The sequence below is a fragment of the Microplitis mediator genome, chromosome 10 (assembly GCF_029852145.1).
Source record: "Microplitis mediator isolate UGA2020A chromosome 10, iyMicMedi2.1, whole genome shotgun sequence".
NCBI lineage: Eukaryota > Metazoa > Arthropoda > Insecta > Hymenoptera > Braconidae > Microplitis > Microplitis mediator.
This window is the reverse complement of record NC_079978.1, coordinates 1,688,242-1,715,968: the sequence shown is the minus strand read 5'-3', so window position 1 is coordinate 1,715,968 and position 27,727 is coordinate 1,688,242. Positions and strand designations below refer to the sequence as shown.

The 27,727-nt window shown below is 36.3% G+C and overlaps 1 protein-coding gene across 5 annotated transcripts; it reads left to right on the top strand.

Moving 5' to 3' along the window:
- Window positions 1-614: 614 nt before the first annotated feature.
- Window positions 615-27,720, top strand: LOC130676648 (SLIT-ROBO Rho GTPase-activating protein 1-like). 5 transcript variants are annotated; one of them, XM_057483013.1, is made up of 13 exons: window positions 615-768; window positions 856-1,487; window positions 17,484-17,667; window positions 17,900-18,065; window positions 18,141-18,365; window positions 20,268-20,396; window positions 20,620-21,117; window positions 21,258-22,075; window positions 22,196-22,266; window positions 22,370-22,550; window positions 22,714-23,041; window positions 25,133-25,370; window positions 25,485-27,720. In XM_057483013.1, the coding sequence occupies exons 2-13, from the start codon at window positions 1,406-1,408 to the stop codon at window positions 26,195-26,197; spliced, it is 3,633 nt and encodes a 1,210-aa protein (XP_057338996.1). In that variant the 5' UTR covers window positions 615-768; window positions 856-1,405; the 3' UTR covers window positions 26,198-27,720. The 5 variants fall into 5 exon arrangements, with proteins under 5 accessions (XP_057338996.1, XP_057338992.1, XP_057338993.1 ...); XM_057483009.1 differs by having other exon boundaries at window positions 25,133-27,720; XM_057483010.1 differs by lacking the exon at window positions 615-768 and having other exon boundaries at window positions 809-1,487; window positions 25,133-27,720.
- The last annotated feature ends 7 nt before the right edge of the window (window positions 27,721-27,727 follow it).

The window sequence follows — 27,727 nt, the reverse complement described above, 5'->3', positions numbered from 1 at the left end:
ATTTTGAGGAAGAAATTCTATAATTAGTCTATAAAAAACCGGAACTTGCTATCTTTTAAGAAAATCCATAGAAAATTCATTCCTGATAGAAATTTTTCGGACTTTTCTCAGAATAACTCTGAAAATGTCTTTAGAACTTTGAAAAAGTCTTTAGAACTTCAGAATTGAGTTTTTCAGAGAAAAGTCCGAAAAATTTCCACCAGGGATAGAAAATCCATAGAAAATCTATTAGAAAATCCACTGATCTACTTTATGAATAATTCAAGTTTCCATTTTAAAATCAATGCTGCTACACAATAATCACGTCTAGTAACTTTACTACGAAAAAAAACTCCCCAAAATTCCAAGATGTCTTCTCTCTGGTGAGCCAACTAGCGCTTCGACGAAGACCCACTAGTTGGCAGCATCGTCGTAGGGTCTAGTCTAGCAGACGTCGATAACGCGCATCAGCAATTTGATCATCCGATGGCCAAGCCAAAAAGTTATCCCGTCAACCTGACAGATGTCGCGGCAAGTTTCATCAACTTTCGAATCCCGCTACCGATAAAATTACTACAGGGAGCAAAGTTGCTAGGCAACTCGAAGGACGCCAATGGCGGTGGGCCCCCCAATGTTGAATTAATATTACCACGCTTGGGCTCTAAGAATATCTTTGTGTTTCTCCCTCTCTGACCTCCGGCTAGCATCAGTAAGTAAAGACCTTAGAACCAGCGGTGGTCTCTTTCACTGCCACTCCAAGTTACACCGCGACTCCGTTACTGTCTCCTGGTAGTTAAAAATTACATACATATATAAAATTTAAATATTATTTACTAAAAATACTCATATAATTACATTACATACATATCGTTTCAGTGACTGTCGCGTCTTCAAGTGCAGCCATCAGCTGGACCCATCATGTGTCCGCACTGAGTCCTTTCGCGCGCTCTCGCTCCAGAGTTGATAATTAAAATGAACGTACATACAATTACGTACCAACACAGTCTGTAATTTTCTTCGCTCTTCATAAATCCGCTCCGAAGAAACAAAAGTTTATTTCGATTGAGATCTGCCGGGTAACCGCGATCTCACCAGCAGTTGTAATATTTCCCTCAGTATTTATACGAGGAACAATTCAGCGGCGATAATCGTGCCAATCGTCGATTTTAAAACGGATTCCGATGTGCTCGGAAACCGGTTCTCGCTCCTTATGTAGGGGCATGCTGAGGAAAATACGCGGAGATACGAACTGAAGTGAAATATTTAAAAATATCCAGATAAATAAATAAGGTGTTGTGCCGAAAGAAAGTGCGGAGGTGATTAGAAAATTTTCGCCAACTTATCACGTGGTTGTGAAGTGGATACACTCCGGGACGAACGAAAACATCTCGAACAATAACAATAGCAATCGCAAACCGGAATAAGAATGGATGAAGAACACGAGACAGATGGAATAAAATCTCCGATAAAGAGACTTGGGTCCACCAGGAAATTGCTTGTCTTCAACAGTGAGTTATTTATTTAAATAAATATTTATTATTATTGTTGTTATATATTTATTTATTAGTCATAAAAATGATTGCGTGCGTTTAAGTAGAGGCATTATGTCAATTTCGGTGGGTCAATCTCTCCATTAAATTATGTATGAGTATAAAAAAATTGCCTGTGATTACACTGATATTCCCCTCGAGTATATTTATTTATTCGCGATGGATTGTCCTGTGAGTATTTTATTTATATTATACGCGATATAAACTCACTTGTCTTGTTATTATTACGTTGCATATATATTATATATATCGCGTGGGAATATTTTTCACACTGGGTTTTTTTTTATCGTGGTTAAACTTTTTCATTGATTAAAATTATATGTATCAGTCTATATCAACAGTAATTTATTTTTATAATAATGAATAAGTATAAAACTTGTTCTCGTTTATATTCAAATGCTGAATATTTTACAAGTTTTATTTTTAAATATAATTTATACTATCAGTAGTTTTAAATTATGTATAGTTATAAATTTTTATTCATAAAGTCTGCTTCCATTTCTGGAGTATTAAATATATATATATATACATATATATGGAGCGGCAAGTTAAATAAAATGCTATTGGTAGAAAAATAGCAGGTGCAATTTATTTGTCGAGGGTCATTTAATATACTGGCAAGTTACCAAAGATTCATTCCTTAAGCGATCTCATATGTATATGCATATATTTATTTTGTTTTTTATTCTGAGATTATAAAATGGAGGTGCACCAAAACAAGAAGGAAAAAGTGGAGTTGAAACAGCAGATGTTAAACACTAATAGCTATTTGACGTGATGTGATGAAATCAAAATCAAAAGGGATCCAAGTTCCAGGTATATTAAAGTCAGTCCCTGAAGTGAAGTGAAAGTCTGCTGGAATAAAATATTCATTGGTCGTTTTTCCCAGCGGATATTCCAATGTGCCAAGATAAGTGACAGCGACTGCCTCGTTTAATATCACAAAATTTTACTATTCATTTCTCCATCCATTTATTCAGACCGATCAATATATTTAATTACCGAAAATATTTATCAACATTTAATTATTTAAGCGTGTAGATGTATTTGTATACACGTTTTATGTACGTGAATATTCGAAGAGAAGTACCGAGTAAAGATCTCAACAGTCATGAACTTGGCCCGAGGCCTCTAAAAATGTTTCTTTCTATCACTCGTCTCGGCGATTCTTGTTCCTAAAAATAGAATTCCGCGGCATAAAATAACGAATGCGTTGCACATCATCAGCACAATAAGAGACAAGAGACAACAGTAAGAGAGTGAGAGGGAAAGAAACAGTTAAATGTATATAGAAACGTGTATAATATAATTTATACATAATCCTTTGATCAGGAGGATGGTCGGGTCACAATTCAACCCGGAATACTAAGTAACAAGTGTGAAGAAATGTAATATGGTATGAGAGATAAAGTATAAAAAAATATATATATACATACATACAATTTAATACACCGGTCGATAAGTTATGAAGCACTTTGAGCTGTTACACTATCCGGTGTATTGTATATGTATGAAATTTCAACGGGTGGATCTGGGATGGAATGCCGGCGTTAATGCATCAGATCGAGCAGAGTTGAGAGAAACGTTTAATGCAAGAGAGAGGATGGGAGAGACAAAGGTTACGCATGGAAGAGCATTACAGCCTTGAGATATTCATGGCGGTAAAGTAATTGGCCCGCTGGTCGACGAGAACCACTCACCGTGTAGTTGTGAGTCTCAGGACAATTTGAATCCTCTGTTACTGCGAGTTAACATCACCAGACCCGAGATATAGCAATAGCAAGATGATGCGCTCGGGCTCTTGGGGTTGCAGACAAGAACCCTTGACGGCAATTTAACCCGGGCCGCGGGGAGATAAGGGGGTGTTAATGTCGTTATTACAATGCACGAAGGCGTGTACAAAGTGTAATTGGAATGATCTGAGGGCTCACCAGCTCCTTCTACTTGTACCCAAACTCCTGAGGGTGATTTAATCATTTTAAGAACGCGTTTTTGGGTAAATTAACTCCCCATTTACTACCGCGATGTATCATTTCCTGAATCTTAATATTCAAGTGTCTAGACACTTACGCAACTTTCAGTTATTCATAATTTATATATATATTCACTCATCGCCCTATTTATAGCCATTACAATAATAATCGGCATGTAATTATTTATAAAACGCTAAATTTTATTATACTTTTAGTGTGTGTAGAGTAGAGGGAAATCTACACCGTCGACGGACGTCCCACTGGGGGTCTCAATGTTTCTTTTTATTGCCCCTAGATCACTGACCCCATATGGAAGATTTTTACGACGCCCATAATTCTTCATACATCGAGTTTGGCGTAAAACTATCACACCAACTCGTGTGCTAAAAAACTAAACTCTTTTAAATGCATAATAATAATAACAATAACAAGCGATAAACCACACAGCCAGTAGGTCATCTAAGTTTGCGTTATATCAAATTGTTTATACATTGCGGTTTTGGATAACGTTAAACATTCTTCCGGTATAGCTATCGTTGTCAACATCATTACACATATAATGTACATATGTACGTTGGTTATACGCAGCAGAATGATGTGATAGTGAGGAAGTTGCGCGCCTGCTCGGTGCTTATGGAGACACACTAAAAAAGAAAGACCGAGTGGGTGAGCGAACGAGGGAGAATGAACCCATGGATCCTATCGATCGCGCGAGACAGTGTCGTTGTACCACATATATGTATGTACATTACTAAAAGTAGTTTACTACATATATAGTCATCTAGTTGTTCTCTTGAGTTCACATGCCTGACACGCAGTCTCCGCATTACTCGTAATATCGGAGCTCCTTGGACGCTCGTAAAATCGCACATAAACTAAAATCTCTCCTTTATTTTCTGCCTCCACTTTATATGTATTCAATATCCCCCTCATAAGTTGTGTTCTTATACATATATACAGCATATACATTTTACCCGTTTAGCTGCGGTAAATTCTCGCTCCCCTTATCCTTAATACTTAAATTCTTCGCGGGGAGTTATCGCAAAACCTAACCAGCGCAACTCCGCCTCTCTTAAGTCAGGAGAGTAGAAATACTTTCTTTATTACTTAAACTTACTCTTTATTCCACGGGATTTATGCATATTCTTGTTCCTTTTTCTTCTTATATATTATTCATTATAACTCAACTGATATCACATTGTCTTTATATTCTCATTCTCGGCATTTTACTTCCCTTTGACGATTAAAATACGCCGACACACGCCGATAAGCTTATCGCTTTTACCCTCCTGGCGTTTGTAAGAATTTCTTTTGATGGTTACACAAACAGCTTGGAAAAATATTTTTTTCTTTTTTAATTTAACTTTAACTTTAACTTGTTATTTTTATTTTCATTTCATATGATTTTTATTTTGCTGGTTTATCCTCCAGTTTGTCCGAAGCCCGAGGTAACGGAAAGAATAAAAGATTCCGCGTGGCTTCGCTATTCGACGGTCTTTTGGTCGTTACGATGGACCCAGCATCTATCTATATATACAATAGGTATATATATATATATATAAATAAATAATAGAGAGGATTCAAGATAGAGAGGAAGACCTTCAGAGTCCGGAGGGTCGAGGAGGCTTACAGCTGTCCTTATACCTGACACTTGGCCACGTGCACATTCTCTCACCTTACTTTTACACATGCACACAAAGACACACGTACATATTGTGCACACGTGCTCACAGTGCTCTCAACTTGCCGTTAATAAGATCATTGTCCTAGAACGTGAGAGAATGGTATAGAATGTGTTGTAATGTCATCTCGAAAAGCCTTAAATAAAATTAAACGATAGCGAAAGTCAAGTCATAAGAATCGTGTGTTAATTTAAAAAAAAAAAAAACAATAATAATGATAGTAGTTTTTTTTTATTAAGTAAAAAAACTTTCCGTCATTTTATTAAGACTTTACTATTAAGATCAACCCCCGGCCATTATTTCTTTTCTATTTATTTTCGGTCGTAAAAGAACAAAGAGTGAAACTAAACAATAGCGATTATCGACTCGCTCCAATTATACTTGCGGTATCTAAGATTCCCTTTTGCGTTCATTCGAGGCGTCAACGAACTCCCAACTTCCATCTCCCGGCTTTACTCGAATTAGAGAAAAAATCTAAAGATTTACGAGGAAGTGCGCTGCCAGTGAATTAAATTTATAATATTATTAATATACACGTTTGTTTATATTATCTTGCTCCGTATTACAGTAATAGTAGTAATAATAGTTATTATATACGATAGATGAGAAAAAAAATAAGCGTGAGATTCACATGACTCTGATGTATGTAATTGATCTCAAAGGCATCGCGTTACTAATTAAAACGCATGGCAGATGATACAATTATACATAAAAACGGAGCGCCACTTTCTCACGGAGACGCTGAAAAACAAACTGAAGCAGATAAAAAAAAATAGTTATTATACCTCAGTTAAAATTTTTCCCTTGGTTATGTTTTTTTTCTCGTTTTCGTAATTATTTCTCTTGAGGTAGCTGACTCACAGTTATCTCTAGCCTATGTACACTCGTTAGCGTTTTGTCAGTATAAAGGAGACGTAGAAGAAGAAGAAGAAGTAAAATAGTGTATGTATAGAAGCAGAAGAAGTTCGAGAAGCGAGTGAGGGCGTCCGGAAATTCCGCGCCGGAAATAGCAGTCACTCGTGTTGTTTCATTTTGGGTGACAGAGTTGTCTTAGTAAATAGTAAAAATAAAAATCTGTCTAAGTTTTCTCCGTCTACATAAAATGTATAAGTATATGTAAATATAAATATAAATATCTATATCTATATGACTTAACCCCCGGAGCTTACGTTTCCAGACGACAACTTGACTCATCTTTTATCTCGTCGGTGTTGCTGCAGACTTACCCCCATTATCTATGCCCATTGACTCTACAGAGTTCTGGACTTTCTCACAGAAAACCTGGGAAAAATAAAAATATAAAGGCAAGATAAACCATGAAAAATAAAATAATAAATTATCGGACGTAAAAACTTGGAAATGAGTTGGAAATGTAAAAGCAATATGCGTACCCACGCTCCTTTAACTTTTCATTTAGCTTCAGCGCATGAATAAACAATCACTGGAGGAACTATTTGCAAGAAAGGACTTGCATAAATTTTTCCATAAAGGTGTATCAGGTATTTTTTGTCCGTTATCCTACAGGCTACAGTGTATCCCCTGGGGATTTAAAAATGGAGTTCAGTTTACCCAATGAAAACTGGTGAGTCTGCATGGCAATCCCACGCTCGATTACAGTCTTCATCGTCCACCCACCCAAGGATCTAAAATAATAATACTGTCGCCTCTGTCTCGTCCTCACGCTTGTGGCTATTTCACCGCAGATATTTTGCTTGATCGAGCATCCAGAAACGAGGAGAATTACCCGCAATCATCACTCACCTTGGATGTTCTATTCAGCAACCTCGTGCTCTTAAATCAATCAACTCTAGCTCTAACTCTTTGGTCCTGTATAACAGTAACTGCGAAAATAAATAAACCCAGTGTACTATCATGATAGCAATAAATAACCTGTCAAACTACGTCATTCGAAATAGTTCAAGGACTAGTTCGTCCCTATACATGTTAAGTAATGAAATTCGATACAGATCAATTCGACAGGACATTATTTATTATTATTGGCCAGGACAAATCAGTATTTACGTCCATAAACAAATAAAGAGAGCAGAGAGAGTTGGTATTAATACAGTGGACATGAAGCTGTTGTGTAGCTGGTTGACAAAATTAGTGAGGAGCAAAAGGCCGAGGGTTGCGTGACAGCCAGTGATTCAATGGCGTGGCAACACAACACGTTTGCACACAACAACACACATGTAGTTGCGTATACAAACAAAAACACGGGCATCCATCTTGTGAGTAAGCATCATCCACAAGTAAAGCGGGTAGAGTGGATTGGAGCCAACATTAAACAGCGAGGTGTGTTGGTGATTTCATCGACACTGGCTTGGTCTTTCACGTGTGCGCTTTCGAGTCACAGTCACGGTCACGCTTGGAGGGTTGAACCTCGCGGGAGCACGATACCGCTGACTGACTGGAGAAATAGAGACAGATGCCGAGTATGAAAAAGAGAGTAAGATGTATTATAAAATATATTTGAGAGAAAATGAAGAAACTAGATATAGTTTACATCAATTCCCCTCTATCTATCTCTAGCTCTACCTCTAGCTCTACCTCTACCTCTATCTCGGCTATACCTGTCGCTCTTACCTCCTGGTTACCTTTCTCTCCGCGCAAAAACCCATCGCATTGTCCTCTCCCTACCACCTACCCACAGCTACAACACCCCCGTGGCGGCGGTCGTTTGCCTGCAAATCGCGTGCACCTTCTTCTCCAACAACTTTTGTTATCTCTCTCTGGATCCTACCATCAGGTTATCAGTATCTCCTCCTCCCTCTGGTTACTCTCCTCGCATCGCAACCTTAATAAATCGTATCGTCGTTCTCTCTTTTATGACCCCTTCTTTACTTCCCACATTATTGCTATACAACTATTATATATATATATACATACTATAACTACACAACTACCAGGGGGAAGTTGGTTTAGTTCTCTGCTGCTTGGTCAGTTGAGTTCAGAAGCCTCTTCCCCGTGGATGTGCGTTTCCCAGTTAATTTTTCATACATTATATATAATAACAGTTCAGACACAGAGTCTAATATGGTTTGTGAGTTGCTCAGCAACGTTTAAAGCCTCCAGCTTGTGTAAACATTCCTGCTAATTCTCAATTCGTCAAGTGTTATCAGAATAAAATCTCATAGTGGCTTTGTGGATAATCTGCTGCCGCTGCTGCTGGAGAAAAAGTGATACAGGGGAGTAGCAGTAGTAGTAGTAGTAGTATAGAAGCTTATACTTTTACTCCCACTTCTTTTTTATTCGACTAGTAGTGAGTTTATAATCCGGAAGAGAAGAGTAGGAGCATCGGCGCAGCATCCGAGGGAAACGAGTGGAGGAGACGTTGAGCTGCTGCTGCTGGTGGTACTGCTGCTGCTCATGGAGCGTTGATGTTGCTGTTGAACAAAGAAGGTTGTAGTTTCGATGAGAGAGATGGTAAATCTGGTTGCTTGGCGACCAGCCAGCCATCTAGTTCGATCCCAGCCGGCCGAGGCAGCAGCCCGTGCACACCCTCCGAGTAAGGAGTAAGGAGCCGAGAATCGTGTTAGAACCATACAGAGCCGTCGACAAATTAAACCTGTGTTTCATACATACTTTGTACACCGATACTACTTTTATTTATCCCACATAACATATATATAACGCCCAGTATTAAGTTATATTTATTAATACGTACCTTAGCGGATATTGCGTCGAGCTTACGAGAATAAAAAAGTGTGGGAGTTGTTTTCGTTGTTTGAATCAGATGATTCGCCGCGGAGTAAACTCAGGGGATGATTAACTCGGCACTGAGATCAGCTCATCACAGCCTTGTTAATCGTGTTGTGGAAATAAAAGTTGTGTTAAAGATGACCCGATGACCGGCGAGCAGACACTTGAACGACCAAGATTACCCGAGTGCTCGTTACTTCCCTCTTTCATTCCATATCTATTCCGCTTGACCTTGCCGCGAACATGTGACTGGTGAATTTGTATTAGAAAAACATCACTTAATATTCATAGTAATTATAATTATAATAATAATTAACGAAATAAAGTGTTCATCTTCAACACCCGGGAAAAAAATAATTTGAAATTCCAATCGATATTTGCTTGTGCGAGTGAATAAAATCATCATGTTCCAGTGTATTATTCAGCAGAGAAACGGATGGATCCATCCATCCAGCCCTGACACCAAAGATGTATTTCCAGGTAGTTTATATTTATATATTTATACTGCACATAAATATTTATATAATTACCCATTACTTAAAAACTCATGTTTCTGTAATTAAGAAAACGTATAAATATATCTGTCATGCTGATGGATTTCTCTTTACTTAGAGATGCTGCGCGCTCGTAATAAAGATTAAAAAATAAAAAGTTGAGACAAGAGTTGTAGTTGTCTGCAGTAAAGGAAAACCCGGGCAATCAAGGGAATAACACATACTACTACATATTTACATACTTTACAGAATCTTTCGCCGGTTTCGATCGTAAGGATTATATATATATGGGGGACCCAATACGAGTGGTCGCGTGTTGGGAGTGAAACTCTCTGTGCGAGCGATGTGCGCGTTGTATTAAACGCAGGAAGCCGTAAATTGAACGTTTGTATATATGTTCATTTACACACACACATACACATATATTTACATTTGTATATATGTATATATAAAGAGTTATATAGACTTGTGTATAGATGAGTCAACAGCTAGTCGAGGGTTTGATGAGAAAATATCAATGGGATATTTTTTTGATAACTTTTATAGGCTGCTATTTATTAGAAAGTTACTCCAAAGATAAAAGACCATAAAATTTTTTACTTAATTAGTTTTATGATAATTTTACGTACTTGACACATTTACAATAGGATTAATCCGAATGATTACGGTGTTTACCCTAATAACAGACGTAAAATAGTGTCGCATGTTTTGTAGAAAGACAAGACACGTAATGTGTGGGTTTAAGTTACTAAATTCGCTTAACTGGTCATCATGCATGGGCACTTTACCGTAAAATGAAAAAAAATTAAATTAAAAAACGACTGAGTTTCCATTGTAGTGCGAGGAGGCCGTCAATTAGTTGATTATAAATAACAATTGCGTTGCTAATAAATGTCATAAGAGATAATATTACATTAACGTTAATCTTTCCTACGCAGGATAATTTCATTTGAAACAGTAAATTAGCTATTAAAATTAATGGCATCATTATATATAGTAGAGGGACCGGAGCTTATCGGCTATTAAATTAAAATCGAATCTCGGTGGATGGGTCCAGCGAGAAGCTGATGAGTTAGTCTATGGTATAATACTCTCTCAAATATATATATATATATAGCTAAGCCATACGCGGACGTGCATGATATTTGATCAGGCTGAAAGCCTGAAATAACGAGCGGGATTTCGTTTGTCCCGTTATTTTATCCAAGGGAGAATTTGATGAGTCCGAAAGCCGATAACGTACAAACCTCTCAGTCTTGATTAATAGTATACTTTCTTATTTCGCAGCATCCCAGACCCAGACATCGAGGATAAAAGTATCCGTTTATTACTATTATATATCAAGGATAAATTAATTCGTGTGTGCTCGCGGTCTTTTAATTTATATATTTTTTTTAATTGCTTTAATTATACACACTCCAGACGAGACTGCACACCACACGGTATAATTTGTGTAGGAATAAATTGGCGAATTTTATTTTTATTTTTATTCATGACAAGTATTTTCTCCGGGTAGACTTTTTTGTGTATGTTCCCTCGCCAGATCGATCCGGCACAATCGAATTAATTTAGCGACTCGGAGGTTCGCGCCGCGAGTCGCCGAACGCCGAAGGCGTGGTGTGATATCGAGTGGTGTGCAATGTACACGCCGAGTGGTGAGAGTACACAGTACAGAGCGTTTAAAATTTTTTTTTCCTCTTGATTATTCAAACAGGAAGGAAGTCGATCGAGAAATGCTGTTGCATATCAATCTGACGCCCTCTCTTGTCTTTTTATTTCTCTCGATCGAATATATATCTATTTATATTCTCGCTGATGGTCTAGCTTACTAGCTAGTTACTGGTACACTGGTGCACCAATATATATATATATATATATTGCATAACTATAACAAACTTTATTACGCTCAGCTCTTCCAGCTGCCTCTCCCGTATTTAATTCCCATTCTCTAGTACACTACACATTTCATTGTACATAATTTAGGTGCGCCACAATCACCAATTACTCCTCCCTGTAAATGTACATTATACGTAGTAGTATATCGAAACATTGTATCTCAAAATCCACTCGTCTCCAGCCATTCGTATCGATCTGATTAAAATTATCGCGCCTCTTCTGACAGCCATCCGCTCATATCAACCAAAACCTTTATTACTAATATCGATATCGACATATATTAATTATAGCCCGCATAAATTACCTTTCGGATGACAATGTCTTCCTAGTGACCAAATTAAAAACAACTGTCGAGTTTATTATTTTTATTATTAAATCATCGATGACGCCTCTCACCTAATTTCATACTTACCATTAACCAGGGCCATTACATTTATTTGTCTCACTTAAGTCGTCAATTCAGTCACACGGAGAGCAAGGTCACATATATTTGCTTAGAGCTATAAATATACCACCAAAAAGCATTTTAAGGCCCTTTGGAGTTGGAGAAAAATATAAAATAAAATAAAGACAGTAAATAACCGGTCATAAATTACTGGGATTATAAAAATAAAATGATATATTGTATTTATAAGATAAAATACGATTAGCGGATTAAAGACTTTTTATAATTTCTAATTTATATGACAATTTATTCATTGTGATATATAAATAATCCGATAATTTACATGTGCGACTTGCTCGTTGTTATTAAATGTATGGCTTTTAATAAATCAGGCGAAAATTATTAGTTACAGTAAAGTGATTAGTCCCTTTGATATTAATTGAAAGCTACAAAATATATATATCAAGGCTTAATAAATAACAGTCTTTATGTCTTTGTGAATTCACTGAGCTATTAAATTGTTTGGCTTAAACTTTACTCTACCAACAAACATAAGCTTTTGTAACTCAAACCATTAATATTTAATTTTCATGTCTATGAATTTACTATCAAAAACTTTCATTCACTTAAATATACCCAATAAAAATTTAACGACTTTGTCATTTTATTTTCTTCACTCCAGGTGTCTTTGACTTTTTAAAAATAAAATAATGAAATATTTTATCTTTTCACTGTAAAATACCATTAATTTTTTTTTTATTCAAATTTATTGCCGTACATTTCCAAGTTTATTTCAAACGTCTTGAACCGTATCGTGTCTACATTTATTATAAGTCTATTATCGTAACGAAAAAGTTGATCTGTCGAGTCGTTCACTATTTCTCAATCGCTATCGTTTAAAGCCTTGTACTGCTATACTCTATTGCTCGCAAATTTTAAATCTACACTCAGACTACATACATTAGTCCATTAGCTTATTATATATCTCAAAAAAATATATATTTCTTCGTCTTTCCTTTCCTCATATTCTCTTTCTCTGCATTATACATTACATTAGTTTACTTGTACTCAACATATGTATATAAATACATATATATACACATGTATGTACACATATTAAGTATGTAAGTAGCTGTGTATACACATTTGAGTCCGGTAATTGCGGTTAATTCTCATCGAGGAACGGCCTCTTGCCTCTTATTCTTATAAACGTCAGTCAACTCTCGCAAGTCGCGTCGCTTAGTTCGATTTCCGCGAACAAATCAAAATATAAATAATAATATTTAACTCATCATTCAAAAATAACAACAATTTAAACTATTAAATAAAATTAATGCTCCGAAATTCGTGTCGATAGCAACAGACATTCGGTTTAAAAAGTCAATACGAAATCTCTTGACGTGAGAAACTCGAATGATCCTCTTAGATATATATACATATATATATATATAAGATTGTTTTACGTCTGAGTTCTCAATACACGGTGTTTTTCACCGTTCTCTTGAGCTTGTTAATCGCCTTTCTCGCAAACCGTCAGTGTTATTTATGTATTTGTGTGAGAGTATATATGTGTAAATACACAGGACAGTTTGCTGATATATAATATATATATACGAGTGTAACGAGTTGAGAGTAAATAAGACTGAGTACATTTTGTAAGTGTGTATTATATTGCAGAGTGCACAGGTGGAGAGTGGAAAATACTTGTATATAAATATATATGTATAACAAATGTGTTAAGGCATATTTTAAATAAAAGTTATTTCTTTCTCTCACGGTTCAACGGAACAAATAAATATAAATTAAATACTGTAAACAAGCTCAAGATTTATCATATTTACCGTCTCAAGTGCTCATCAGTGTCGATATATTTCAATATCATGCGGGTTTTCGCTAAATCATTTCAATATTGTCCTTAATATCGCGAACTAATTGGAGCTAGACTACGAATTTTTTCGCTTAATTCAAATTCGGAGCAGATATTCTGTTCACAATAAAGTTTTTGTGAATGTCAAGCTTTTTTTGGCGGCAGACTTGACGTATATATATATATATATTTGCATAAAGTACGTGTGAGACGGAAATGCGACGCAGAGGCGTAATATAGCGAAAGACGAGGTCTTAAGAAATTGGCAGAGAAGCTACGTCGGGTAATATGTAATAGTGTTGAGCATGAGACGTTAGTTTAACTTTAAACGACATTTCTGTCAGTGCATATTAAATATATATATTATAATAACATAATATAACGATAATGATGATAATGATGAAAGTGAAGTCGAGTTGAGTTGAGCTGACGGTAAATGGTTTAGTTGACAAGTCCAAGGTAAAGCGAAGGGAAAAATCTAAAATACATACGGCGAGGAGGTGACGTTACGTGGTTTGTATTTTGTGAGAATAAGACAAACGACGTAGACAGGAACTCGTTGGTGTGTATTATATGCCAGTGACGACAGTAGTGATCGGTTTGGTAAGTTAATATAAGACGGTAGACGGTACCACGGACGAATGTACGAATGTACGACGTTGAATCGTGATTGGAAACAAAGATTAGCCAAGACAACCGAGAGATGTTTAAACTGTCATCCGGTAGACAAGAAAGGGAGGCTTGGACTAAAGGTATAATGCCTGTTTATAATATATATAACTTAAGTATTTATCTATATATTTATTGGATTGTATTGTTATTATTTTTTTTGGTATCTAATTTGTATTCACTCAGCCGTGGAATACTTTTTTTTTCGCTGGTATAATGATGATTTTTGTACGAATTACACAATTGGGAAGGAAATGAGTGGGTTGTGTAAAAAAAAAAAATAATAATAATATTTATAATAACAATAATAAATGAAACAAATAATGAAACGAGGAAATATTTGTGTTTTTATGCAATCAAAAGATTTTGTGTTACTTTTGATAGTTTATTTTTAGTTATTCTTATTTTATTCCTTTTCATTGGCCTCCGCTACTGTATAATAAGACATATATTATATACATATATACATGTATGTGTGTGTATTTATTACATTAACTTGAGAGTTCCACGATTTTGTTTGAATGGAGTACAAGGAAACGCGAGATTATACTTTCAAAGCGTTTCTTTTTCGGTAGTTATGTATCCCCATCATCAAAAACTTCCAGACTGTTTATTTACGAAGCGTATAGCCGATGTCTGGATGGATTATCAGGATTTCGTGGTGGATGGAAGGAAGAGTATCCACGAAAAAAGGTGGGGTATGAGGAGGGAAGAGGATAAGGGCTAAGAGAGAGGAGTAGTCGCCATATGTTTGACGATAACATCAAATAATATAATTCCTGTGTAGTATGTACGCTTCGGAGTAGAGTTTAGTGTGAGACGAAGATGAAGAAATAAAAAATATAAGAGTGAAGAAAAAAAAATCATGAATAAGGCATTTGACCATCTCATTGGTGAACACGCTGGTTTATAAAGCTTAGAGAACTGCTGTAAGTTCCGACCAGAGCACACCAGAGATGTAGAAAGAACTGAGTGATGAATCACGTAAGATCGTTATCGATCCGGCAGTTGGAATTGCAAATTGTCAAGCACCGAATGACAATGAGAGCAGCCAGACCACGTTTAGAAGACTTTTAAAATCAATGACATTCGATTTTATTTTTTTTACATTTTTTTTTTTATTTTTATCTGCTCAAACTTGTGCCTTATTATTGTATTTGTTTGTACTTTCTATTTTAGCTCCATTGTTCTGCTGAGATAATGATAGTTGAGTCTATGATGGCCACTTATTCACTGCCGAGATTAAAAATCCACAAAAAGTTAAAAGTTTGTAGAACAAAAGTCTAGAGCAATCTCTCCTGGGGTTTGTCCTCCCAAAAGTTCGGACAAAATTCATCCTTTATTACCCAGATTAAGTGTGAGGGTGACTGCTGGCTGAAACTCTCGACTTAACCGTACGTAAGCTTGATGAATCATGGGTTCGTTGGTTGTTGTCGTCGAAGTTGGGACAAAGAAAAGGAAATCGATACCCAACTTATACTCCAGGTCGTTGATTCTTTACTTTGTGTGCAAAATGTCTGCTCCGATTGTATTGTGCAGCTAAACCACTTGACAATAAATTCAAGTTAAATAAAAGGGATAGCAAAAGTACTAAGTAAGTTAAACATATGGCCAACACATGCCTATCAGGATGACCAAGCTGATGAAATATGTCTTCTTATGAAATGTTGGTAAAAAATAAACTAAGAATTAAGACAAAATAAAAGAGTAAAATAAAAGAAGAGGAAACAAAAAGTAACAAATTATACTACACTATTTTCTGCAAAAGTCTTTGAGTGATTTCGCGAGCGGACGTAATTACAGCGAGTTCTTGAAAGCCAGAAAAAAAGATGAAGAAAAAAAATAATAATAATAAGAAGGAGTGGATGACACATTTTTCTTTGCCTTTATGCTCCAGACTGTGTGGGTGTATAAAGAGAGCAAACAACTAAAAAAAAAAGCACCGACATGCAGAGAAGGACGTTTGAATGAATGCGTGTGCCGGAATACAAGGGTGGCGACGATAGTAGTGGTGAGGGTGGTAAAATAAAAGAAAAAAATCGTAAGTGATTTCCACGTGGGATCCCACCGAACGGCGAAATAACGAGAGCTGTTTGAAGCTTCTACTGCGATCGGTCTCCCGAAAAGGCTCCGTCGCATTTTTCATCGTATATATGTACATATATATATAAACGCGACCCTTCTCTTCCTATATCCATTTTCTTTTTTTCCCTGTTCTCTTTCTTTCTATACTACCTCGGGTCTCGTGAGCACTTTTAGCCACCAACCCCACGTGTCTGTATTTTCGGGCAATATTTACCTCAGCTTACCGGCATCCGGTGAGTGCAAGCAAGACAGAAAACATATATATATGTACATAGGTATATATATATTCAAGACCGGCACGTCACATATGTGCACGGCAACTCGGTGAGGGCGGCGAGCATCAATACCTCACGGCTCGCTTCAACCATATTATTTTAATGTTCTCTACTGCACCCAGTGGAAACAAAAAAATTTAATTACCTGTTGTACACAATGTAAAAAATTATACTCATTATATTATTCAACTCTTTTGTCTTTATTAAATTAAATTAATAAAGTTTTTTAAAATAATTATAATGAGTATGAATATGGAAATGGAGATGGGCTTTGAGGAGAGAAAAACTCAAGTCACGTGTGTAATTTAAACGGGCTAAAATAATAAGAGAACCGCGCCCAAAAGAGATGAATCGAGTTATATTATTAGACATCGGGGAAGACCCTGAAGTGATTCTGTTGGTGTGAAGAGTAATATAAGTTATGGGTTTCTTTTAAAAGTAGTTCCCGGTTGGACATGTGAGACCCCACATATTGAGCTCAGGAGTCGAAAATCGACAACATTTATGTGCGTCGTCTATAATAAGCCAGTGAAAGAGTTAGTTGGTGGATGAAATGAGGTAGTAAAGAGACAGTAGTCCAGCAGACGGCGTTCCCCGTTTAGTTCGTTGCCCCTACTTCTCTTTTGATGCCGGCTGACGGCGCATTATTATTCCGTTAGCCGAGCGGAAGTTCGTTGTTGGGTAAATGCAACTATAGATTCGATATTCCCCTTTTTATTTAATGTACCCGATAATAATAATAATAATAACAATAATAAATAATAATAACAGCGTCCATCGTGTATATAATGGACGTATGTATGTTTGAATTGCGCTTGGCTAAATATTTTATATATGATTTAATATACTGGGGTGGTATATTAATAAACCTCGCGTATTGATGCCAAGTTAGTAATAATAATATTTTATTTGATGTTTTCTTTCAGATATAAGGCTGCAGTTGAACGAGCAGCTGAGATGTCTCGACGTGAGAATGGAGTCCCAGGTGGCCCTGGTCGCCGAATTGCAAGACTTCTTCCGCAGGAGAGCGGAACTCGAGCTCGATTACAGCAAATCCCTCGATAAAATGGCTAGAAGTATACAGATGAGACACAAGGAGCAGAAGCAAAAGTAATATTTCAACTAAAATAATTGGTTTTTTAAATTTTATGTCGAATAACAAATAAAATACGGCTTCTTTTGAGGTTTCTTTTCCTTTTGCACTTATATAATAACTTGTACCCACCGGTCCTTGAATAATACCCGCAGCTACATTGAATAAATAATAAACGTGTATACATAAGCGTACTTTCCTTTACCTTTTACATACTAAATTGTTTTCACACGTTGGTGTTTGTTCAAGGAGGGAGCAATGGCCACTGTTCTCAAGCTACGCATGCTGGCAGCAACTTGTCAATGAGACCAAAAATCTTAGCCGTGATCATGCCGCACTCTCTGAGGTATACAGCACTCATCTTGTGGGAAGACTTAATCAGGTTATCGAAGATGTTCAGCGTATATACAGACGCGTATGTATCACATCGACAATTTCATTATTATTATTACTGTGTAGATATAATTTATGATTTTAATAATGATTTAAGTGTCGGGAAATTGGATACGAGACACATGAAGAGATCTTGAGGGTTCTTCACGAGCTTCATACCACAATGAAAACTTACCACGCTTATCAAGCAGAGTCACGACAGGCAGAGACTAAATTACGTGTTGCCGAGCAGCAGCGCAGCAAACTTGAAGTCACAAATGTACCGCCAGAGAAGCTTGCACGTAGCAAGAAATACAAGCTCATTGAGAAGGAAGTGACTAAGGTTTGTATACCTGTAATAATTATGCTCACTATTTTTTATATTCTCTTAAATATATACGTATATAGTACGAGTAAATAGACGAAGAAATAGAATCCATTAACAATGAGAACAAGAGAAATGAGTGAAATGGAAAAAGCGACAGGAGCTTTTGTTCGAAAATAATACAAGACTGACAGCGACGCGTCTCTTCACTTATGGTCACTGATTGCTCTAGCAGACGACTGTACGAGGGAGAGAATTGACGATAGAGAATAGTGTATAGTAATATATATATACCATATATATAAATATATATGTATGAAGTATTCACGATGGCCCTTGACACTGGAAAAAGGTCGAAAGCCCCGAGCAACGTACTATCGATTGGATTCAAAAAAATTTTCACGTCGTTTACCCAGCAACTGTACATTTTATCTCGAGTGTTCTGTGTACATTCATAAAAAAATTTGTTGATGTAGTATTTAAAAAAATGGTATTCCAATGGATAGTAAACCTTTTGTCAAGTTCACATCGACTATGTCACGTGCACGAGAGTTGTAACAATCGGTAAATACTTAATGGGTTCCAGTAAGTGCCTAGATTAAGATCGCGCCTGGGATTTCATTGAATTATCAATTCGCATCGGGCTGCGAGGGCGTATGACGCAATACAATTACAGTTATTGAGTAAACTGGGACTGTAATATTGAAGCAAAGTGATGGTGCATACAATAGTAAGCGGTTAATCTCTTTTATATATTCAAGTATCAGTTATACGGCTTACGATTTGTGAGCTCTGGCGTTTTTTCAAAGACTACTACGTCGTAGTAATCTCAAGCCTCGTTCTATTCAGATAAAACGAGGCCAGGGGTTCGTACAAAAAAAAAAGCATCGTAAAAAAAGAAAAGCTATCTGGCACGGAAAATATTCAGGGCAACCGCAGGATGTCCGAATTAGGTACTTGCGTCACCAGTTTGCCAATTGTTCCGGTGCCCACTTTTTGCCACTGCTTATGTTCCTATATATTATTTAGCTCAGTCCCTCTTCTCTGTCTCACTCGCTCAGTGGTTCTCCCCAGACCCTGTGTCTCTGTCAGTGAACCACCACGAGGACCCAATGACCACACAGCCAACAGTTTGCTGGCTGATGTGCGCCAGCTTGAAGGGTTACATGTCTACATATATACAGCACTCCACATGACGTACAACTCTGAAGAGGCGCCTCGTATTCCAGCCGTTTCTTTTTCTCGAAAAATTTTTTTATTATCATTACAAGGCACTGAGCAGACGTCCGGAGATTTGAGTACAAGCGATCGTCCAACGGTTTCTCTTAACTCCCTAACGTTAATGAAAAATAAACAACTGTGGTTTAGAAGGGAGTTTCTCCAAGTAGAGTTAATGTCAAAACATGTGGTCCTTATGCCCTGACGATGATAATAATTATTATGATGACGACGATGAGAAGGAGGAGGAGGCGAATGATTAACGCACGCGTGAAACTCCCTCAACGCGATAAAACAACCACGTACATACCCAGCTCCGAAAAAACTTGTTATGTGAGAATGAGTTTAAAAAAAAAAAAGGATAGTAGCTTTAATACTATTACATATCTGTCCGCATACATTATGACTTATCCTCAACCCGATGGGTTTTAAGACATGACAGAATTTATCGGTTGGATATTTTTATCACTTGTCTGCTGACAGCTTTATAAAAGCCTTATTCAAGCTTTTAAAAAAACTAAATAAATAAATAACTAACACATGAAGTGATTGCGCAAACTCTCAGTAAAATTAACCGAGTCAATTAGTATGTATAGTTATATCTTACGCTATCTAGGGACGGGCAATTCATTAGAGTAACAGCTGGCTCGTTTGATCATTATTACGATTAAAATCTCTCTCAATGGTGATATCTCATTTCAGAGAAAGAACAAATACACGGAGGCTAAACTCAAAGCACTCAAGGCTAGAAATGAGTACATTCTTTGTCTGGAGGCGTCCAATACAACGATACATAAATATTTCGTTGACGACCTGTCGGATCTTATTGATGTAAGTACACGTTTTCTATTCACATAATACAAATAATGTGCACACTGTAATATTTACACACACACGCGCGTAGGTTAATATGTGCGTTAAATTGATGAGTTCATTGCTTCTATTTCCTCAACGTTTACATACAAATAATTTTTTTTCCCTGACATTGATTGTGCTGACTCGTTCCATCAGTATTTATATTTGTATTTGTGTTTACTTGTATTTTTATTTGCAGTGTATGGACTTTGGCTTTCACAATTGCATCGCACGGGCATTGTTGATGCACTGCAGCGCGGAAGAGGGAAGGCAACGGTCGTTGCAAACGAGCGCCGAGCAGCTGACAAATACTATTAATGCTTTAGATTCACGTGCAGACAAACAGCGTTTTCTCGAGTCACATCATGCGGCGTTTATGATCCCCAAGAAGTTTGAATTCCAGTGCCAGCGGGGCGACGAAACTCCCGAGCCGGAGCTACAAAAAATACTCCACTCCGAAATGGAACAACGATTAGGGCAGTTGCAGCAACGCGTAACCTCACTGAGAACCGAGTCCGAGGAAGTGTGGAAGACCTTAGAAACAGCTGAGGCCAGTCTTTTAGAAATGCTTACTGCCAAGGACTATGATTGCTCGCGATACTTTGGTGAAAATTGCATGCCAACGTCCAGGCCACCTGAGACTGTGCAGATCAAATTACGCGCCGACAGGCAGGAAACCGAAGAATTTTATCTTACGGTATTTTTATTTCTTTTTGTCCTTCTTCTTCTTCTTCTTCTTCTTTATTATGTACTGACTTTATAAATAGGATATCGGAGTATTTAAATGACTCGGTATTTTTTTTTTTTTACTTTATCTTTGTACTTTTTTTTGTACAGAAATTTCGGGAATACCTGCTTGGGACATCGCGAATAGCCAGACTCGACGCTAAACAAGAATACATAAGACAAAGTCTTCAGGATGGCTCTAATGGAAGCCCAAATCCGTCTATCACGACGTCAAAACAGAAACAAGCCCGCAGAAAGAGAATCGGACGACTGCAGATGAACGGGCAGCCGAAATTGTTTGGCGGTTCACTGGAGGAGTATCTCGAGAGCACAAATTTAGAGATTCCATTAATAATGAAGAGTTGTATAAGGGTAATAAATCTGTATGGTCTTCATCATCAGGGGATATTTCGAGTATCCGGCTCTCAAGTCGAGATAAATAACTTCAGAGAGTGGTTCGAACGGGGTGAGGATCCACTCGCTGACGTGACAGACGCCTCGGATATTAACAGTGTCGCTGGGGTATTAAAACTCTACTTGAGAGAATTGCGCGAGCCTCTCTTCCCCATTATTTATTTCGAGCATCTAATGGAACTGGCGCAGCTCGAGTCGAAACATGAGTTCGTGTTGAAAATGAAACAACTGATATCGAGCTTACCGAGGCCAGTTGTTATAGTAATGCGATATCTGTTTGCCTTTCTCAATCATCTCTCGGAATTTTCGGATGAAAACATGATGGACCCGTATAATCTCGCTATATGTTTTGGCCCGACACTGGTACCAGTACCCGAGGACAAAGACCAAGTTCAGTATCAGAATCAAGTTAATGAGCTGATTAAAAATATAATAACACTGTGCGAAGAAATATTCCCCGATGACATCGGAGGCATTCAGTATGAAAAATACATCAGCAGAGAGCCCGACGACGTGTAAGTAATCAACTGATAGCTTCAATATTTTATTTATACGTTTTTATCCAAGTAAATGTCAAATGTATGACACTTGAAAGACCGCCACTGTGTATTCTATAAATTGAATTTCTTTTGCAGTGACGTTGGTGACTCTCCAACGGATCAGGTTCAAGAGGATATGGACTCTGAAGTGTATCCATCAGAAGATGGTAAGTAAATATATTCATATATTTATTCATATCAATGTACTCTACTCAATTGATGTGTAACATAATATTTAATGGCGTGAATATATTTTTTGCCATCCTTCAGAGTCGGAAAACTTGGAGGCAACAGCACAATTCGATTTTATTGCGAGATCTGAACGTGAATTAAGCTTCAAGAAAGGCGATACTCTGACACTTTATATGCAAGTAAGCTACGACTGGTGGCGCGGCTCCGTAGGCGGAAGAGAGGGTTTGATTCCTGACAAATATATCATGCTCAAAATAAAGTAAGTGTTTTATTTTCTTCAACTTAAAATCATCATCTGTTTATTGTTTTTTTATTGCTGGATATTTTTTATTCTCTCATTCGATTATCTCGGATGTATATTTATATTAATGTATAAATGATGTTATCAATATTAACTGACAAGTGATGTAATGGTTTTCCAGGGACGAAGAGCGAGACAAAGAGCTGCTGAAGTCATCAAGCGAAGAGTCGATGCGACGGAGAGCTTCGAGTTCCGCAGACAGCGCGCCATCGAGCAACAACTCGCCGTTGATGGCACCAACAAATAATCCGAACGCGTGGCCGACCGTCAACACGTCGGATGTGATAACAACATCGTCTTCCGGTGGATCCCAGCAGCATCACTCTGACGTAATCAATACCAACAACACCTCCGTGATCGGCAACAACGTAATGCCGGCAACAGGAACCGCGATGGCGAATGCAGTAAATGCCTGCATATCGTCATCTCAAGCGATCATCAGTCGAGAGGTATTGGAAACCACCGTTTAGCACTCATCAATATTTATTATTTATTACTTTTATTTGTTGTTCTTTTATTTTATTTTAAATGTTACGTTTTTTTTTTTAATTTATGTATATTAACTACATTATTTAAATCACGTGTCATGAGCCTCGCTGACCGCAAGGTGCATGTTACTCGTTTCCCGCAAGCTGTAAATTAAATCAATACTTTATAGATTATATATTAAACTAGATTTAAAACAAAAAAAAATATAATATTAATAATGAACAAATAAAATAAATAAATAAATAAAAGCCGCGAATTTGCGGCTTATCGTGCCAAGAATGCATTAATGCGACTGCACAATTATGCACTGCTTATATTTTATTATTACACGCGTGGTTTGCAATGCCATAGCTTCTTATATACAGTGATATACATCTACATATATATATATGGAAGCGGATCAGTAGCTCACAATAAATGAGACTGACCGCTTCTTCCTACGCCTACTCGATAAGACTGAATTTTAAATTCAATAATAAACACTCTTACTTTATGACAATTTACTATTACCACAACTTCTATAACTATAACCACTACTATTATTAATATTAAACACCATGAATGGAGTGATTAAACCCTAGATGTCTAGTTTATTAATTTATTTTCTAAAGATTAGCACAGTACATTTTAGCTCATAACACATTTTGTACGATACATTTGTAAATAAATAACTATAAATCTATAAACAAAATATATATATATTTATAAAAACGACTTGCTGGACCACGTGCTCTGCATGTTTTACAATAATAATATTTATTATCTAAACATCTATCGGCCTTGATATCGATTGTCACTACAAGCTGCCACTGCTCATGGATCACCCTTTACTATTATTGGTTGGGCGTATTTTTAAATGAATATTTTTACAGATTTATGTTTAGTCAGGGTGTTAAATTGGCTAGCACCTGGCACCCGACACCTCTATCACGAGGGTCCCGTTGTCTTAAACTGGACGGAATAACTACTCAACGTAATACTAAAAACTGTTCGACAAAACTGCTACCTCAGTGTCTCTATTTGTGTCTATACTGTGTGCGTGTGACCCTAATTTTGTTTATTACTTTTATTTAATACTAGTTTCATAAGTTTTATTATTACTACCACTACAACTACTATTATTATTTTATTTTTTTTTGTTATTAATTGTCAATGTCGTTTTGCGTTTTACTATTTAATACGTTAACACTTGGATTTAATTGTTAATCACGGAGGGGAGAGTGGCGCATTGACTGTTCAGTTGGTTTGTGAATCCTAGAGTCCTGTAGAACAAACTCAGTCTGTAGATGATGAAGGTGATGGTGATGGTGATGATGATGATGATGTTGTTACCAATGGGAACAATACCAAAGGATGCATCTTAGCCAATGGATTGTCATTGACTAAAAGTATAGGTGAGTAAAGTCACGTCATTATGCAGACCACTCCCCTTCTCCACAACCCAGACCCCCTATTAAATTTTCTTCGCATTATTTCATGCTAATCCTCATTAAACATAATGTACCTTTGTTAAATAATTATTAAATCATCGACCACACCCGCAACCCTAAGAGATAAATCCACTAGGTATTTACATATATTTACCTTTCATATATTCACTTTTATTGTTGTTTGATATCTGTTTTTATTACATGTTATTATAACATACGCATAAATTAGAACCCGCTCAGTTTTGCGAACAGTTTTCTGCGATTTTAATTAATCATTTTTTTTTTTAATACACATTATTAGTAACAAGCATGTCTTAATATTTAAATTATTTAAAATAAAGTATTTAAGATCAATGTCAGCATGATCTGTAGAATTTAATCATTTTTTTTAATTGGTTTCGAAGAGCTTCCTGCTACTCCTTAATTATGTTCTCTTTGCTTATAATTTAATTATAATATTTATTATTATTATTATTATTATTATTATTATTGGTATTATTATTATTTAATTTACAACTAAAACACTGTCGTAAATAATAAGTAAATATAATAAATATATGTATATATTTAATTGTAAATTTAAAGTGACTGTGACTCATGGTCTTTAATTTTGAATTCTAGGAACAGACGTCAGTGAACCCGAGCAAAATGATCTCGAGTCCAGGAAACGAGAAAATACATCCCACGGATCAGTTTCAACTACAGTCGAGCACGCCTAATGACGAGAGTGAGAGCGTTAATGATTTCTTGGACTCCCTTTCTACGATGAGCGATCAGGCGAATCTGGATGACGTTGATGATCAGAATCAAGACAACCAAATTTCATCATTTAATGCCGGTGGATTACGGGGATCAGGTCGTAAGCAATGGAAATCACAAACTATTACTGATAATAATACACAGCCATCAATACAATTGAATGATAATAATAATGAAAATGATGATAATAATCAAGAGGCCACAACATTTTCAGCAAACAGAGAGCTCTGGCAGAAGCGAGCAAACTCTCAGACACAATTGACTCCGCCAGTTCCACCGACAACACCCAAGAACTTCCGCGCTTCTCAAGAGTTCCGCGAGATGCGTCAGAAACACACGCCGGACCTCGTAATGGATTTGCCACTGGCTGCGCAAGATGCCAGCAAAAAGTCTGCGTCATCCAGCAGCTTGAACAGTTCAGATGAAGAAAATTCTCTTGTTCCTCCAACTCGCAACGGCTCGGAAAAATCCCCCAGCAATGGACCCGAGTCCCCGGACATGAGCACCGCAGCCGAGCGGTTCGCGAAGCAGAACCAGTGCACGCTGAAAAAAAACACAAAGTCTGGGACAAATGCCAACAACTCAACGGACACTGGCAGGATAAAAAGTCTCGTGGGCACCGACGGCGAGATTAATGACCACGCTGGTAATATTAAGGACAATATTGTGAGATCTGCAAGCAATAACGAAATATCATCAGACAACGTTCCGTTACGTTCCCCGCTACCTCCTCGCTCGACTCCGATGATTGCCGCAAAGTTCGCGGACATGCGGCTCACTGGCGGCAGCCAACAGGTGTCTTCCTTCAAACCTCAGGTTAAGGTCAAGCCGACGATTCTCCGCAAGCCCGTCGTTCCCTTTCCTCATCCTCACATGAGTCCCGAGCTCGCGAGAAAAATCGAAAAACAAGTTCAGGGTACTGATTAGTAGACTAGCTCATGATATTTTTAAAGGCTTCCACATTTTATACCGCGACGATAACGAATGATTAAAATAATGAGTGATAATTTGTATTTTAAATATTATTGGATGCTCGTTGAATGGATTTTTTATCGTGAGATCACATGTTTTTATTGATAAATTTTAAAAATAAGATCGAACACCATTTTAAATAGTAGCAAGATCTAGAGTTATACTTTTTTTTTCTTAATGCGGTTATTTTATCCACTGACCAATCCGCCCAGATTATCTTGCGATACTAAATATGTCCGTAGATTTTACTGTATTATTTTCCTATGTTATTTTTTCTTTTTTTTTTATAATCGCTAGTGTAAAAAATACACAGTTGTATTATTTTTTTACCAAATGAACTAAAAACGATCTTTTCTAGTCGTATTTCACTGTATTGACCCTAAACAAGTAAAAAAAAATATTCGTAAATTACATCGAAGTAACAAATAAACGCCACATTTTAATTATTTTATATTCATAAATTTAAAATAAATATTATAATTTAAGCTTAACACAACTTATATATTTTATTGAAATATTTTTTAAGTCTGTCGTAAAAAAAAAATTTACCAGCATCAAAACTAATGCACATGAGAATTAAATTCATGTCCATCAGTGCGTAATAATTTTTTACGACTTTGCATTTTATTTAAAATGATAATAATCATAAATATATATAAATATAATAATAAATGGTGCCCAATAATAGCAGACTAGTATCTCATATTAATAATATATAATAATAATGTAATCTATCTTATTTATAAAGTATACGACCAGCCGATGTTCGATATATATATATTTATATATCCATATATTCATTATTATTATTATTAATTATAATTAAAATTATAAATGAATGTAGCAATTGTAATTGAGACAAATCTCATCGAGACTGGGTGATAGCCGATTGGCAAAAACCGTAACTAGTTTGTAGCCACTTCCCTTTTTTAAAAGCAAACGAATAGACCACGAAAATTAATAATAATAAATAATTTTTTCTCAATATACAACTCGATACTTTACAACGACTAGTTAACTCGTATAACTCATACATAAATTCAAATATATATTTAAATAAAATCATATATTATTATTATTACATATTCCATATTACAAAACATATATTCATATAACTAAATATCTACACTTAGTCATTAAGAATAAATAGTTTATGATATAAAATATATATTAAGTGACAAAATATATTCTTTGATAAATGTTTCTTCGAGACATTTTAGTAAACTCTTTTTATAAACAAGAGTTTTAATTATTTATAAACTGGTCCATATTAATAATAATAATAATAAATATATTACTGACATTTATTAATTGTAATCAATTACTGTATTAATTGGCTATCGATAGATAAAAGGTTGTGTCTAAAAAATTTAAAAAAAAACCCACCGCAATAATATTTATTATAAACCAAAGCATTACAATAAAAAAAAACCCCGCCGCTTATTATCCCCAATAAAAAAACATATAATTGTATGATATATTAAT

What these genes read in the sequence shown, in the direction of transcription:
- LOC130676648 (XM_057483009.1), top strand. Translation starts at nt 1,406, where the DNA reads ATGGATGAAGAACACGAGACAGATGGAATAAAATCTCCGATAAAGAGA. An exon ending in CACAAGGAGCAGAAGCAAAA is followed by an intron (nt 17,668 to 17,899) that starts GTAATATTTCAA and finishes TGTTTGTTCAAG; the next exon opens with GAGGGAGCAATGGCCACTGT. An exon ending in ACCTGTCGGATCTTATTGAT is followed by an intron (nt 20,397 to 20,619) that starts GTAAGTACACGT and finishes TTTTATTTGCAG; the next exon opens with TGTATGGACTTTGGCTTTCA.